Below are 16,596 nucleotides of genomic sequence, written 5' to 3' on the forward strand. Positions count from 1 at the left end.
TAATGTTTATGCATGTTAAATAGATGGAATCTATGTTTATTTCAATATTTTAGGCAGTGGCATATTTGGTATTTTTAGTGGACAGTGAGAATTTGTGTAACTTCTGAAGAAATGCAAACATTTCAAATGAGTTTGAGGCAGCATAGGCTCTAGAGTCAAAATGTTAGCAGAAGGCATGTACGAGTTTGGATTTCTTTACTTCCCTACCTGGGCTCTACTTTGAACTTTTGCATCAGTAAGGTAAGGAGGAATGCCGACACTTTGTTCAGTGAGTTAAGTGACAGTCAACATACTTTTTCCAATTTATCTGGTCCCCAAATGGGCTTGTGTTTGCTCTAAGGTGTTTTGACATGCCCCCTGTACTACAGGGATGGTAATGTCAATAGGAGAAATGTGGGGGAAAGGACATCAAGGGGCTGATATCACCTTAAATATCCACAAAAAGATTTACCAGAAGATGCTTGTCACACCCTTTTCATGTGCTATGTTTTCATGTTTGCCACAATAGCCAGTCATTTTTCTTTAGAGAATTACTAGTGATCTGATTGCAGTTCATTGGCATGGGGTAAATGGGCAACAAGTTTTGCTTTCGATGAGAATCAGTCGAAGATCCACAGCCTGGGGCTTAAACTGTTAAGCTGTCTGGCTAATGGTTGCTGCTTGGTAATAGAGCATAAAGCTGGGGAGTTTGAGAATGCTTCCTATTGATGGGAAGTTGTAATTTTTGTAGAGGCATCCTGGAGAGTGAATTCAAAATAAACGAAATCCTAGGAAGGGTGCTCATTATTTATTTTTCCCCAAAAAAGGGACAAAGTAATGTTAGCCATTTAGTTAAGTCATTTACAAGTTGTGTAATTGATGAGGACAGTTTGAGTTGGTAGCTTCCATAAGGAATTGGATGTAAATGCATTTGGAGTGTATTTATTGCCAGCTGAATGTCCTTTCAGATGTACCACCTCAAGTCACAAAATCTCCATTGCTTTTATACACCCCCATTTGCATTTTAGTTAGAGAGACGAACTAAAATTATTGTTGGTCATAGAGCACTAGAAATAGAGTACTAGAAATATCTGGGTTTGCGCTTTTGGTTAAGAGGATTATTTACTTCAATATTCAGTGTTCTGTATATAATATCAACATGTGTGATCAGAGATGGGTAGCTGTGTGGTACCTCAAAACAGTTCGTGGTGAAAACATGCTGGTTAATTGCTCAGTACGAGAACTGGATTAATCATATAGCTCTTTAGTTATGGAATTAAAGGTCTTCTAAACTTGTATCTGCCTAGTAACTGCTTCAAGTAGCCTTCATGCCCAGTGTTCTCAAAGTCATATCCCTCAACCTTCTTCTTAGTCATTGGGTCCCCACTCTTCTTTGCCTTTGACCCAGATGTGCTACGTGCATTAATGGTGCAAGAAAACCTCCTTGATTGCAATGCACAGTGTGTATCCAGATTTGATCTGGTCAGCAGCCCAGAGTTGCAGTTGTGAGCAAAATTGTTGGCTTCAGTCTGGAATATGGGAATACAATATAGTCTTTAGGGAATTAGCAAATCCTTTGTGAACATGTGTGAACTCATTTTTCAAAGGCTTTTTCAGTTTAGCCAAAGAAAATTTCACAAACTTCAGAATAACAGTTTCTGTATATAGGGAAAAGTTGTTTTCTAGCCTCTGGGTTTCCAGCCAGGGAAGAACAACAGAAGTAGCTAGGGAACTGAAATTATTTAATAATAATAGGCTATTATTAAATATTATAAAATAATTAAATAATATGAATGTAAGCCAGTTTGTTAATAATGCAGCACTGCAGCAATGTGATTGCTAACTCCTATTTTCTTTCTGACTTCATTGAATTACTTGTCACAAAGACAAAATGCAAACTATATTTTATTTTATGATTGCAACTACCCTGGCTACCCATCCACAAGTTTTTGCTTCAAAGTGTAAGGTCACTAGAACCTCTTAAAGAAATGACATCAAAGCTTAAAAAGAGTACATCCTCTAAATTTACTATTGAACCCTTCTGAACTGTTTTATCTGGAGAGGAAGACAAAAATAGCCTGAGGATGAAATTTCACTCCAGATGGTTAAAGTTTGACAAAATTATAAGCAACTGAAACTTCAGACATATAAAGGGATGTGTCAGGCAGACTTGATAATAGGCAAGCATTAAAAGACATGTAAATATGAGGTAAGTGGTAATTCGTTTTCCTATTCTGTTTGGGAGCATTGAAATAGAAGCAGTTAAAATAAAACAGAAGAGATTAATCCTTGTTTTAAAAATGTGTAGAATGATTTCTATTCTTAACAGGTATTTGGTGAGATGAAGACAGCTTTAATCACAAAGGATATGTTTAATATCACAGTAAAATACACAGAATATAAAACAACCATTAATACCAAAGTTATCTTCAAGTATACCATTGGACTGATTATAAAAAAATGATGCAGTCTAATCATTGAATCTGGCTGCATTAATGTATACCCAGTCTGTGCACAGTGGCAAGGCTGACCACTTCTGTATTACTTTTCAGACGCTTAAGTCTTTGAAACATTTCTAATGGTGATCTTTTCTCCATTTTTTATGTTCTTTATTTACATGTGTAAGCTTACTCTGTACCTCCAGGAAAGCTTCCACAAGTTGAAGGAGAGAGAAATTCTCTATCGATGTACAGAACTGCAAGTAGTAGTAGGAAGTCACAGAATTTCATGCCTTATCATCAAGTCAGCTATGCACTGCAGTTGGACAGAACCAATGCTAGGGCAGTTAGTTATGGCACTCTTGCCACAGTGAGCCTCAGCACTCTGTAATTCAACTTTATTCATAAGCAGACTGTGCAGCCACTGCAATATAGTCTGGATCTTGATTATAATGTAAAGGAAGAAGACTTAACAGTGTTGCTCAGTTGTTTCAGTTGTGCAATCATTCTTTCTTTGGTTCCGTAACAATGCCAGAGTCACACAGAAGAACAGCATCTTTTGTTGAATGCAGTAGCAGTCCAAAATTAAAGTTTTCCGTGTTTTAGAAAATGTTCTTCAAGACCTTAGAAAGCAAGTACTCAAAATTAGAAATCAGCCTCTACTCATATATTGCAGTGAGGAATGTCATTACGCTATGAAATTTGTCTCCACAGAAATTAGTACTAATAAAGTGGATTACTTTATGAAATAGCATATAAACAAATAATTCATATTAATAAATCATCTTCTTATGAGGTTATTTACAGGAGTGCATTTTGTCAAAGTGAGTGCCATTAAAACTAGGGTGAATGTCTTGTATAGCATGGGGTGCTGGAGAACCTTTGAGTGATGTCCTGTGTAGCTTCTATAAAGAGGGCTGTTTTTTGTGAGGATGATAGTAATACTATTACGCTGGCATAGCACTTTCCTTCTAGATTCATGAAATTCTATCTACCTTCTCTTTGAAGAGTTTGCTCTGTAGTTGGTGTTAGTTCACAGTGCCATGAATTTTGTCAGGGAATGAGAAGTAGGTGTCATCTTCTGTTCAGGAATGTGCATAAAAGAAAAGAAAAACAAAGCATGGTCATATAATTAAAGACAAGGTGATAACAAGCACAGTGAAGAGAATGCAAGTGACGCTCTTAACTCTGGTGTTTCTTAGCCTTTGAGTATGTGTAAAAGTATAACTTTAAACAGCTTTAAATATAGTTTGTATGTGTATTATAGATTAAATAAAAAAGGGAACGTAGGATTGTGTTAAAATAGCAGGCTTTTCAAGCCCATTTTCTATCAATATTGACACTTTTTCCCTGAGTGGGTTGGAAAACTGACAAACATAATGTGTGTTGTATAAATAATTGAGCAGTATAACACCAGCAGATACATAAATTTTGTTCTTATCGTTCCTCTGTCTGCAGTCTTTAAAAATCTATCTCTCACTAGCAATGTAGATGTGCAGTTATCTCTTCATAAATATACTAACTGTGGTGCTTTGTTCATTTTCCAGGATTTTCTTTCCATGCTGTTGGAAGACGTACCTGAACAAAGAGAGTAAGTGAGAACCAGGCTAGGAAGATCAAAGGAAAAAGTAGAAATTAGATCTAAATTTCAACAGTGCTAGCCATAAATAATAGAATTTCATTCAGTAATATTCTGAAGGTTTCTTCCAAGCATATGTGTGTCTCTTTCTCTGTAAATTCTCGTTTATATGGACACACAAAAATACAAGACTTGTGATGTTGCTATCCTGTGCTTCCCCCAGTCATTTAACTCTCTGCCTTTAGCTCTTATGTTAGGGCAGCACTGAGGTCTTGTGTTCACTACGTGATCTGAAGAGCCAGGCACAGCTGCCCAACTTAATTTTTGATCCTCCTGCCAGCTGCTCTTGGCACATGGTGCCTTAGAGTGAGGCGGCCACAGCTTTGCCCTGGATCTGGGAGAGCAGAGAACATGTTTTTTGTTTTTTGTTTTTTTTTTTCCACAAGCAGTAGTCTGGAACCATCCCCTCTCCCTGTCACACTGTGTGCAAATGGGGAAAAGATGAAAAGCACTAATGGAAACCCAGTGCCACACAAGTCCTTCAAAATCCTCTTGTGTGTGACTGGCTGAAGATGATACAGCCAGTCTTTAGCAGAATTTTGAATCCATCACTGCTTATTTGTTGTTTTGTTCTGTGCTACCTCAGATATGTGCATATGTGCTGCATATGCACATTCCTTAAAACTAAACATTGCTTACTTGAAAAACACTAAGCACTCAAATATTGCAATGGAGGCTGGACTTAAAATAAATAAATAAATAAAAGATTAGTAGTATGGAATCAAGCCAAACTTATCCTCAGCTGTGCCAACAGAGGCAAACTAGTGTATCTAAGAGTAGAATTTGGCTCGTGGGAGACTTTTGTAATGAGAACAACGTTAGAACTGGCAGAAAGCAACCGTACAACAGTGTGGAAATTTTCTGTAATTATTGCTTTTGAGTAGTGCTACATTATTTTCTGCTTTTTGATACAGCAGACTATATCTAAAAAATTCTCTCTCTGCGAGTACGTAAGTCCTTTCATTTTTAGTCACAGGAGTTTTTTTCAGTACATTCCCAAAAATGAACAGTTCCAAAATACAGACACAACTTCTTAAGTAGCAGTCACTGATTTTTGCTGCCTTCTGTACTCAGAGGAGGAGACCTACATGCCTACAGGACTACTTCACTGCCTGCTCTGACTCAATTTTCCTAGCTATAGGAATCCACTCTCCAAGACAGGATCCTTCTATTTCTGGACTGTGGCTGAACACTGACGTCAAACAGGCTAGCATTACCTTTTTGTCCTTTAGAATCTTCTGTCTTGCCTTGAAGATACATTTTTTCCAATTAAGGGGCTAATGGCAAGAAGAACAAACAAATACCTATCTATGTTATCCTTATCCATTTTCAAATTATTTTAAAGTGTAATATGCAGTGGCCATAGCCCTATATTAACTTGGCCTTTCTGTAACAAATCTACCATACTACTCACTTGTAACTGAGGCATCTCTTTTGCTCAAATATATTTTGAAACTTCACTGCAGTTTCTTCAAAAAAAAAAAAAAAACAACCAACTAGAAAACCCCTCTTATGTATCTGTGTAGCATGGTGCACTAAATTTGATTAAAACTCCCAGTGGTTCCTTTTTCCCCAAGGCTTACAGCTGTATTCCTTGCTGTAAATTGATCCTTTCCACATCTGCCTAACATGTGAGCCATGCAAAAACTCAGTGTTTTTAAGGGCCTGTAGCACAGGGTGAGTTTCACCAGCCTCAGATAAATCAGAGTTGCAGCTGCTTGTGCTCTTTATGAGTGCACAAGGACTTTTTGAGTAGGTCAGTTCTGTTCTTTGGGGTTTCCTGATGGTATTTTTTATTCAGTTTTATTCAATAACATAAATAAGAGGACTAATAAAGTTATTGTTCTAATAATACATAGTAGACAAAGGAAGGCTTTGTGTTACATCTCTGTTATTTGTACTGTTAATAACTCAGTCTTACTAACCACATTCCTTGAATGTCTTTATAAATTGTCAGTTAAGTACCAAATCAATGTTAAAATAATGCTGTGACTTCAAAGCACTGTTCTACATATGTCACTTGCTCTCTTGGATACTAACATTAAAGGCTACTTGCCATGAAAGTGTTGATTTTGATAGAGACAAATAGCTGGTAGGCACCCAACACCCAAAGCAAATGACTGGGAAAGGTTTTTGGTTTTATCTGGTCTGGTTTTGTGTTTGTTTGCTTCTTTTCATTGTTTTTGATTCCTCCTTTTTTTTTTTTTTAAAGCCAGAATACGTATATTTTTGGGTGGTCCTGTGTGGAGCCAGGAGTTGGACTTGATGATCCTAGTGGGTCCCTTTCAACTCATGATATTCTATGATTCTATGATATATATGCTGGACACAAAACAAACAAACACACAAAACAAACAAACAAAAACATGTCTGGAAGGTATGGGTACTTGACAGTCGCTGATCTGTCACTACTCTTTGATTTGCCCTAACTATGCCTCCATATAGCTGGAATAGATCACTTTGAAAACAATCGATGTAAATGAATGTATATATACAGATGAAGCAAATCAGCCGATCAGCTCATCGAAGTATTTTTAGCTGGATATGTTTACTTCTTGTCTTCCTTTAACACCCCACCCCCACCGCACTCCACCCAAAAAAGCTATGCGCTTTCATGAGCTCTGTTTATTTGCTGCAAAATTTTGTTCTGAAGGGATAAGATTCAGTCTCTTCCTTGACTTGCTATGTAGACATCTTTTATAATGCTAATTTTGAAATTATCATCAGTATTTTACAAAGCTTTTTCTGAAGCATTGCATCTGGCCTATACTGTATGGATGGATGTTGGGAGGTCATTACTCGTCTGATCAGGTTATAGTCTAAACAAATTGACAAGGGATGATAAGTTAATGGATGCACTAGAATTCTTACTTAACAGCAAGGAACTGTGGTACAAAGCAATTAAAGAAACTGTGCGGTCTTGACAGAACTCTGCTGTAGTGCAAATCAGTTAAACCCAGATTCCCATAGCCCAGTGCAGTACCTTGACCAGAAGGCCATTCAGGAAATCAGTAACACACCAGATTTAAGTCCATACAGATGCTTAAATGCAATATAAGCAGATTGTAAGTGCCCTTGGTTGGTGGAAGTTGGTGGCAACCTTTCCAAGGATTTCTCAGTTAAGCACTGACCCTCGGTACATTCATAGTAGGTCTTTGCTATAGTCTACATATTACTAATATATTTGAAAAAAAAAAGTTATATGTTAACTTTTAAAGATATATATATTTTATGAGTGCTAACAAGAATGTCCTAAATTGGGGACAAAAAAGCAAGCAAACTAACTGCATATGGGAATATGAAAGGATTTTTAGCTGAAGGCTGAAGGTGAGGGTGCTGTAAGCAGAGTAATGGCAGTGTTGTAGTTTTTGCCCTTGAGAAATATGTCAAAGTTTCAGGAGAGACTAAACAACTTACAAGTGGTGTTTCAGCCTGGATTAGTGTGTTGTCAGGACAGTGCTATTCCTTTCAGTTTCATTAGCTTATTTCAAAGCCAGTGTTTTGAAATGAGCCATTGTTGGCTTAAAAAAATAAAGGGGGGGGGGGGGAGGGCAGTATGTAATAAGTAAAGGATAAAGGTACTACATGGCAAAAGCAGTGTTATAATTTCACATAGATTTATTTATTTTTTCCTGAGAAAATCTTGACTTTTAATCTTTCTTTAGGTTCTGAAAAAGAAATGGAGAAACTGGCAATGTAAAGCTGTGTTTCTTATCCCTAGGTAAAACAATTAAATGCACAAGTAAAGATTTTTTTTTTTTTAACTGCTAGCTCTGGTTCAGCATTGGAACATAAAGCTGTATTGGTTTTGATTCATGGAATAATAAATAAAAAATTGTTATTCTGATTATGCTACTTGAGACAAAGTAAGTGGTGTGATCCACCTGATCTACCTTTGATATAAAAATATAAAATTTGTGTGTTCAGTTTTAAGCTAGTCCTGTATGTGCTTTCTGCACTAACCAAAAAGAAAGAAGCACTAAAGAAAAAAAATGTTGTCTTATCCCAAATAAAGTGAATTGACTGGCTGTTTGGAGATACTTTGCTTTCTCTCCATTCCCTCTGAAAAGGACTCAGCTAACTAACTTAGATTAGACACCAATTTTTATAACATTGCATGAAGGATCTGGCATCCAAATGCTCTAAATTTCCACAAATAACAAGGTACTATTAAAAGCTGACCAAATCTAGACATAAGTAATTCACTTGAATGTAGAACACCACCGCATTACAAGCATGGTGTCTATGCTCAGTTATCTGTGTAAAATCAATTTCCTTAGTGATCAGACATGCAGAATGGCAATTTCCTGAAAATTCAGAATCCTGGCCATGTAAAAATGCTTCTGCTAGAATGCTGAGATTATTTGAATCATGTGATATGAGGGATTTATTTATGTATTTATTGGTCTGTGGCACTCACACACAAACATCTCGTAACGTTTACAACATGTATTTTGTCAATTTCCTTTTCTCTTTTGAAAATCATTCTTCTCATAGGACTTTTTAAGTCATCTCAGCCAGGCTAATAATGTCATCCCTTACTTGTAAAGACACTGGAAGAAAGGCTGGGACCTAAACTGCATGAACTGTCAAAACATACTACTAGCAGTGAATAGGCTAGTTGTGTTTCCACATTAAACCTTCTTGGTCTGCACCAAAATATACAACTGCTCAAAAACTGAAAAAAACTGTTAAAAGAATAGATACTGAAAGCATTAGATGGCATTATTGTTGTTGTGAAAGGAATGTTCTTTTTCTTTAATCTGCATCTTCTTACAATTTTGACTAGGATGCTGTGTCTTGTGTATACAAGCATATCCTGGTAGCTGAAAGACATAGGGCAGCATTTGTTAGTACAGGCTTCTTTATGTTTAAGGCCCTTGGTGATTGCTTTTTGCCTTTGTTACAAAATTCCTGTGTAAAATTCCTTTTGGACAAATTTATTAGGACCAGATTGCATATCTTCTGTGATTCTGTTGAACGACTCAATGCATAGTCAGCTGACTCTCTGTTTTCATCAGGTACTCCCAGCCTTTATTCACATTAGCAGAATTTTATTCTGTCAAGTGGATCTGCTCATTTTAATGAGGCTTCCTTCAGAAGTCTTCTAAGTGAGAGTAGGGATGGAGATCTAACAGCATGATGGTGTGGAATGGAGGACGTAACTGTTAATTCTACCTCAGAGGAATACAACGCATAGTACTGCTGAGAGATGGAGGGTAAATTTCTCATCTTGGATTCATCAAAGAACGTCTAAGTCAGGCTATAACCCATGTCTGGATAAGTGCTGCTGCTACACATGTTAATATCAATAATTTAAATCTTTGGTCACTCCAAAACAAACTAGCCAATTAAAAAAAAAAAAAAAAGGTAATTACTATGATCAGTAAACACATGGAAATTTTTACTCTATAACTGTGTTGACTGTGTCAACTGTGTCATCCAATGGCATATTGCTTAACTGCTTTTTGAGACTCCATAAGCTCTCTAAGCATTAGTTTTCCCATTTGCATGTCAGGCATAACAGTGATTGATCCGTCTCCCATTGGCATAGCGAAAGTTAATCTTTTAAGGTGTTTTAAAATCAGTCAGTAAAAATGACTGATGGATTCATTACAAATCCTTCATAGTCACTGATACAGTACATAAATAAGCCTCCTTTATGGTCAGGATTATGAGCAGAGTTTTGTCAGGGTATGTGAAAAAAAAAAAAAGCAAACAGGCTTCTTTGTCATGTAACTATTAAAAACTGTCTTGAGATGCTTGCCTTCCCACTTCAGACCTCAAACGGGTGTTCTTTTCATGGGTGCTTTGTTGGTTATGAGTCTACATTATACACATGAAAGTAGCTGCAAGTACTACAATGAATCTTGCCAAGGCATTACTATGCGCAGGACTGTGCACATCAATTTTGCTTCTCAGAATATTTACATTCATAGAGCGCTTACTCAAGTGTTGAGTATTTTCAGTATGAAAATACAGCATGAACACTAATTTACTTTTTTTAAAATTGACTTCTCTGTAATTTGGGAAACTTTTAACCTGGGTTTAAGTAAATTCAACAAAAGTTTCTTACAAAAACAAAAGGGGAAGTATAATTAATGAATGCACACATAATTAGCATGTGTTTATTTTAGACCATACAGCCTGATCATGACAAACTACTTATAGTTCATCGTAGTTGAGTCTCCAGACTATACTGTGACATCCCTGTGAATGTTATCAGGGCATAATCAGGGAAAGAGCAGAAAAGATGAAAGTGAAACTGAAATATATTAGATACTCAGTAATTCGGAGGATTAAAATCCATCAGTGCCTTTTAAAATCCTTAAGTTTAAAGAAGCTTTGTTTCGTTTCGTCTTCGTGTATTTACATCTAGGCTGCTTCTATAATAATACTCTACTCAAAAAGTCAAACACCTGTTCATAATTTATGTTTCGTGACTGTAGTTTACCATCTTACATATTGACTTTCTCTGTCAATATTCATAAGTTCTGAATTTATCCTTTTTTTAAACACACAAAAAAATGGATCTGTCTTTAACTTGCTCATATCACCTCTGATGGTATTATCCATTAAAAAATAAAGAATTTATTACTGCATTACAGCTAGTAATTGGAATTCAAGCTTTTGCTCAGCTTCTATGTGGTTAATTGTCACATGAAAAATTGTTTGTTTTGTGTGTGTCTTCTAACTTTTTTGTTTATTTATTCAAGGTCTGGGTTAACTGTTGAAAGTATCTTCACAAACTGGCTTGACACTTCCGGAATACCAAAGGTAAATACAAAATATCTGTTCTCAGTTCTTTGTGGAGACTTGCACATTATATCATACTTACTTGCACATTATATCATACTTTATTTTTAAATAAACAGTTTTGCTGATGACTGATTTCCAAATCTTTAAACACCATTCATAGACTGTTAGCATTTAGTGGTCACAGGTTTTTGCTTCTACCATCATCTCAATGAACCTGCGAAAAGACAAATCTTACAAAATATATCTTACTGCTTAATATTGTAGTCACTTGGAAGTATGCTTTACAGTATAATTCTGGATTCTACTAAATGTTAGGAGCATTGCTCACAGTTTTCATTATATAAATTACTGACAGTCATATGAACAGCAATGACTTCACTAAATATTAAATATAATTATTTGTACTTTGATACCTTGTGAATAGTGTGAGTTGCTTGTGAATCTGCTGCACAGATAACATTTCTTTGGGGTTCCAACTCTGTTGCAGTTGAGACCGAGCATTATTTCCTGCTTTTAATGTCAAGAACTTTTCGTATTAATGTTTTAAATTACGTGAACTGAAAATACTTAGTAGTCTGTGGTATTTGAAGACTTTGTATATTGCTTTTGTTACAAAATTGGCATCAGCCAAATAAAGGTATCTCTGTAGAAAACTTCCAAAAGGAGCTTTTTCCAAAATACGTTTTTATTTTATATTTGGTGCTCTAATTCTAATTGGTTTGCACTAAACTGGTTTTGCTTAAGTTGCTTGGAATTTATTTTAACTAGAGCTTGCATTTGTTTCCACTTTGCATTGCCATTTTTAAGAGTTAGAATGATAACCTGATTTGTATGTGCAAAAGTGAGAGGTATGTAGGCAGCATGGCCGAGACTCTAGGGACTGAGCACATTTGCAAGTAGAATTGTCAAAATGGGTCAAAATGATAAGCAGTGATCTGTGAACCTGAGCCATACCTGAACACTGTGGTTGAGTTCTTGTCAGCTTCAGAGGTATTGTGCACCTCCATTGTTCTTTTTATGCTGTACAAGGTTCTCTTGGAAGTTTTGTCCTGAGATCGAAATGTTTGAAGACACCCTAAAATCATTATGGAATTTGCTTTTTGCTGTAAAACTGTTGAAAGGAATCTTAGCTTTAACTGGAAGAAGGGAAAGGAAGGGGCAGTATCATCATGCATCTTGATGTTCGTTCATTTCTTGAAAAAGGATTTTGATTTTAATACTATATTTCAATCAAGGTTTTGTTCCTGATAGAAAATTCAATAGATTGCAGAGCAGCTGCTTCAAGTATTGCACAGAAACTAAAGTTACACAGTTACTGCTGTAAGATGCTGAACTGGCTGCCTGAAATGAAAGACTTTTCTGGCATTTTACTTTTAAGTATCTCTCTGAAGATGTCCCTTGCCAGTTTCCTATAATCAACTCTAAAATCACAAATAAGGAAGGTGGAAATAGACTAAATAATTGAAAATAGAGATTAGTGTGAAAACTGAACTCTCTGTTTACGTGAGTGTGTAGTATGGGCTGTTCAGAATGTCTAGCAAGTAGTTTCATAATACCCTGGGAGTATCTATTGGGTGTGTAAGCAAAACATATAGCAAAAATATTGGCACATTCAGTGGGCTTGTAAATCATCGTAAATTTTTGTTTATGACCAAAGAGATTTCCCTGATAGTTTGGCTGTTCTGTAAAATCAGCAGTGCCAACTGGAATAGTGCTGATTTAATTTTCTGTTCGTTTGAGAATCAGCATACTGACTTCTTCTGTCTCTCTCTCTCTCTCCCCCATCAATAACCTTTTTGGCAATTTACTCTTGTTGCCTTCAGCACATCTCAGGCTCTTGCGGGAACTGGTTTCCACTTTACTGAAAGAGATGGAGTTATCATTCAGTGAATACAAAACCTTGTTCACTTAGTGCTTTATTAAATCATTTGGGGAGGCCTCAGTCCTGAAATCAAAACTGTAGGGGTTGCTTAGTAGCTCCTAATATGTTGTTAGTATCTGTAATCTAAATATGACTGTATTTACTGATTAGAGAGCTATAAATACATTAGTGTGCTGTACAGGAGCTGATACAGAATCCCCTTTAAAAAGTATTTAAACTACTATCTTTCCAGCAAACTATTTTCTTAGCTCTCATGATATATCAGGGCTGGCAAAGGCACGTAATCCACTTTCTTACGTTCAGCTGAATTACCTGCATCAAGTAGAAGCCCAGGAACACCACAGAGTTGATTTATTCTCTTTTATGGGTTGCTAGGTGAGTGGACAAAGTTGTTTGTAGAGGAAGGCTTCTGCCTGCTCCTCTGGATGAAATGATATTGCTGAGCCTGCCAGCCAGGCAATGTGAACTTGGTGAGGTACACATTGCAGCTGATTGCCTTTTTTGTGTGGTGGGGCAACCGAAATGCAGCTGGTGAATCTCTGCTCCAAAAATGTCTCAAAGACAGAAAAGCTGCATCCTGTGCCCTACACAGGTTTTGGCAACTTTCTGCTTATCGCCCTTACTTTGCTGACTGCTCTATGTCCTGTAGCATGGTAGTTAAAATGTCTCTTGATTTACAAATAATATCTAAGACTTCACTGCATTTGGAGTGGAAACCTCCTTACGGAAAAGATTAACCTATGTTACAGGGTCAGGAAGTATGCATCATGCTGTCCATTCTGAAAATTACATCAGAACATAGTTCCTCTTGTATCTTTCCCATATGTGAATTTATATGTTTTCTACTGTCTTTGTTTGTTTCCATGGTGTTTTTATGTTTGGGTGGGTTTAGCTCAGGAAATTCATGTCAGCAATTGAATACAAAGAAAATTCACCAGGCTCAGCTCATTTGCAGCAGTATCTACCAAAGTGTTTTTAAGAGTTTTCTTGCATGGTTATATCCAAATCTATCTAAAGTACATGTGCTTTGTATCATTTGCCATCCCTAGTCCTGTCTCCAGTTCTGTGCAGGGAACAATATGTCTATGTATCTATTTATATATATACACTCTTTTATACTTGTAGTTTATAATTAGCAAAACTTTAATATTAGTCAATCTTTGTTACCATTGCAGTCTTTGAAAAGGCATGTTGTCTTTTCTGGGCCAGCTGAGCCAGTTTCCAGGCTCTTATATATACCAATACTAATCAAAAGTAACACTATGTGAGTTAAGGGAGTCATACTGATAAATAAAAACAGAATTTGGCCTGTTGCTATAAAAAAAAAAAAAGAATTCTGCATGCCAATTTACACTTTCAGCTTCTGTATTTTCTAAACCATTAAAGGTTAATCCTATAAAAGGAGGGTATGTGCTAATGCCTGGCCAATCCTTTCATAAATGGAAGAGTACCACAGCACAGTGGTTCTCCTGAAGCTTGCTGTGCAGTAAGGTTTTCTTAAACAGAAAAAAAAAGGATCATAAGAGATGAAAAGCAAGCATTTCTGAAATACGAGCTTTCAGGAGGATTTTTTTTTCCAGGAGTGCATTGTGGTGGTGTTAAATAAGGTGAAGCATATTGTGTTGTTGAACATACAATTTATCAAACCAAGTATCAGCAACCTCCAGTGTATAGTTCTATCTCAGAAGTGTCTCACCGGGGCACTGTAGCAACTTCTCATCATGCACAAGGCTAGTAAAGACTTAACGCCACTTTAGTTGATGAATTAAGCTGGCAAGTAGAATCAGAAATACCAAACAGTATTTAGAGCAGGAACACACCTATGAAATTACTTAAGTCCACTTCATTCCTTCCGCTGACAATTTGTTCTCTGAAGTATAGTTTCTGTTGTATCTTTCAGTCTATGTAATGGGTTTGCCTTACTTTAATTAGAGTTTAAAGCTAAAGGACTGCATGTTTGTTGAGGAAGATTTTCTTCTATTCTGCACAGATTTGTCTTTGTGTTATATTGTCTTGTTACTTTTATGCAAATTGCTTATTCTACCCTAGTGAATTAATCTTTTTTAAAAATAAACATAAAATGTTTATTTTAAACTTGTTGGGAATTTTTAAATGAGTAGGAGAAGAATTAACATCAAGTAGTATCTGCGTCTCTACAAGTACTTTTTTTGCTCATTCCAGTTTTACCACTTTTTTTTTTTTTTCCCCTCTGTGAAGCTACATTGTTCCATAGCTTGCTATTATTTACTGGTAAACTTGAAATCTATCTTGAGTGTTCCTTGGACGTGCATTTGGTTTGGTACCTTGTGTTACAAAAGTGATCTTCAGGTTCCCCCTTGAGTTGCTGCTTCATCCTGTTAAAGCATAATTCTCATCCCCTTTTCTAGCTTAAATGGTATTTTCTAATTGTATTAGGTACTGCCAACAGGTATTTCAGTGCCTGTGCATCTTACTGAGAGCATTGGGAGAATACTACTCCATGATTTCTAATTCTGAATGAACATTGGAAGACAGCCTCCTGTTACAATACTAAGAATTTACCATTTAAAAAGAATTTGTATTTTTTCCTCTGCACACTATTTTTTGTTACTATGGTGAAGAAGTAGCTTAAGGTCTGCCTACTAATGTTACTTGTAAACCAACTATACTTCTGGAAATACACAGGCAAAAAAAATTCTTCCAGTGGTGAATATTCACTTATTCATAGTATTTCTAGGTTTACTTATATATGACTGGCTCTTGGGTTGTCCTACTTGAAGAAATGAAATGCATAACTAAAGGAAACTTCATGAACTATTAAAAAAAAAAAAGAATAAAAATGTAGTTTATGCAGTGTTCTAAATCAATGTAGGTAATATCTTTCTGTGGTTTCATAAATTTTAGGGGATGTTACAGCGGCAGCTCAGGCACTTAATATGATTTCTCATGAAGCAGTCTGTTACTAAGACGGCTCCTGGCTTTTGCCCCAGTTATAAGCTTTATAGATTTCCTGTTTCCTTTTACTAAGAGAAAATGACAGATGAAGGGATAGCTCTGCAGGCATAGTGGCTGTGGCATGGATGCATCATGGCGTAGCGGTTAAAGTCAATTATTAACAAACCAAACAAATTAAAGCATTTTTAAAAAGAATTCTCTTATGCTTTGTAACTATCTCTAGCAGTTGTTCATGCAAATTTTACAGAGGGTACTGGAAAAATTTTCAGCAGAAAAATTGCTCATTGTATTAGAGTATAACTGAAAGCTTGCATATGTTAATGCTTGATATTTCTAGTCATGCCTTATCTTGTAATTTTTCTCTCTGGATATATATAATAACTGCATATTAGTGGATGTCAACACTGAAATGGTAAACAAATGAAATCCGTGTTGTTTGTTGAGATATGGTGAATTTGTAGGCATTAGCAGCAAATATGACCTGCTATATAGAAAAATCTCATTTAAGCTTGTAATTTGAGGAAAAAAATGGGAAAGGGCTATGAAGAGGTATAAATTTTCATACTTATTTAATGAAGTTTACGAATGTTAGATTCATTTCAAACTTGGTAATAGGTATTAGTCACAAGAATAACGTGCTGCTGCTTAAGCACTGGAATTTGCTACTCACCTTATCTTTGATTATTTTATCTGATCATAGAATCATAGCATGGAGCCTTTTGTGTATGTTTTCATATCACTGCAAGGAATATAACTGACTGATACTGAATTCTAATGAACAGATACTTGAAAATTAATCTGAAGGAAGTGTAATTATTACTTAGCAAAATACATATTCTTGTATATGGAAAGCACCCTGAAAAATAGATGCTTCCCATCAAAAAAAAAAAAAAAAAGAAAAAGAAAAAAGGTGTGGGGGGTCCTTTTGATATTAAACTGCTTGCAGATTGGCAGATGAAAAGATC

General features: G+C 36.0%; 1 protein-coding gene across 11 annotated transcripts in view; it reads left to right on the top strand.

The window, feature by feature from the left end:
- AOPEP (aminopeptidase O (putative)) overlaps window positions 1-16,596 on the top strand; it is a 203,564-nt gene that overhangs the window by 95,871 nt on the left and 91,097 nt on the right. For 10 of the 11 annotated variants that reach the window (XR_007709287.1, XM_035565252.2, XM_035565256.2 and 7 more), the window contains exons 10-11: window positions 3,965-4,008; window positions 10,773-10,833. Coding sequence is in view for 10 of the 11 variants with exons in the window: in XM_035565252.2 (XP_035421145.1) it covers window positions 3,965-4,008; window positions 10,773-10,833 (105 nt within the window). In the remaining variant the exon portion in view is untranslated. Of the gene's footprint in view, window positions 1-3,964; window positions 4,009-10,772; window positions 10,834-15,112; window positions 16,316-16,596 lie in introns of those variants that run through there. The other variant, XM_035565261.2, reaches the window with a different exon arrangement.

This window comes from Cygnus atratus, chromosome Z (genome assembly GCF_013377495.2).
Source record: "Cygnus atratus isolate AKBS03 ecotype Queensland, Australia chromosome Z, CAtr_DNAZoo_HiC_assembly, whole genome shotgun sequence".
Classification (NCBI taxonomy): domain Eukaryota; kingdom Metazoa; phylum Chordata; class Aves; order Anseriformes; family Anatidae; genus Cygnus; species Cygnus atratus.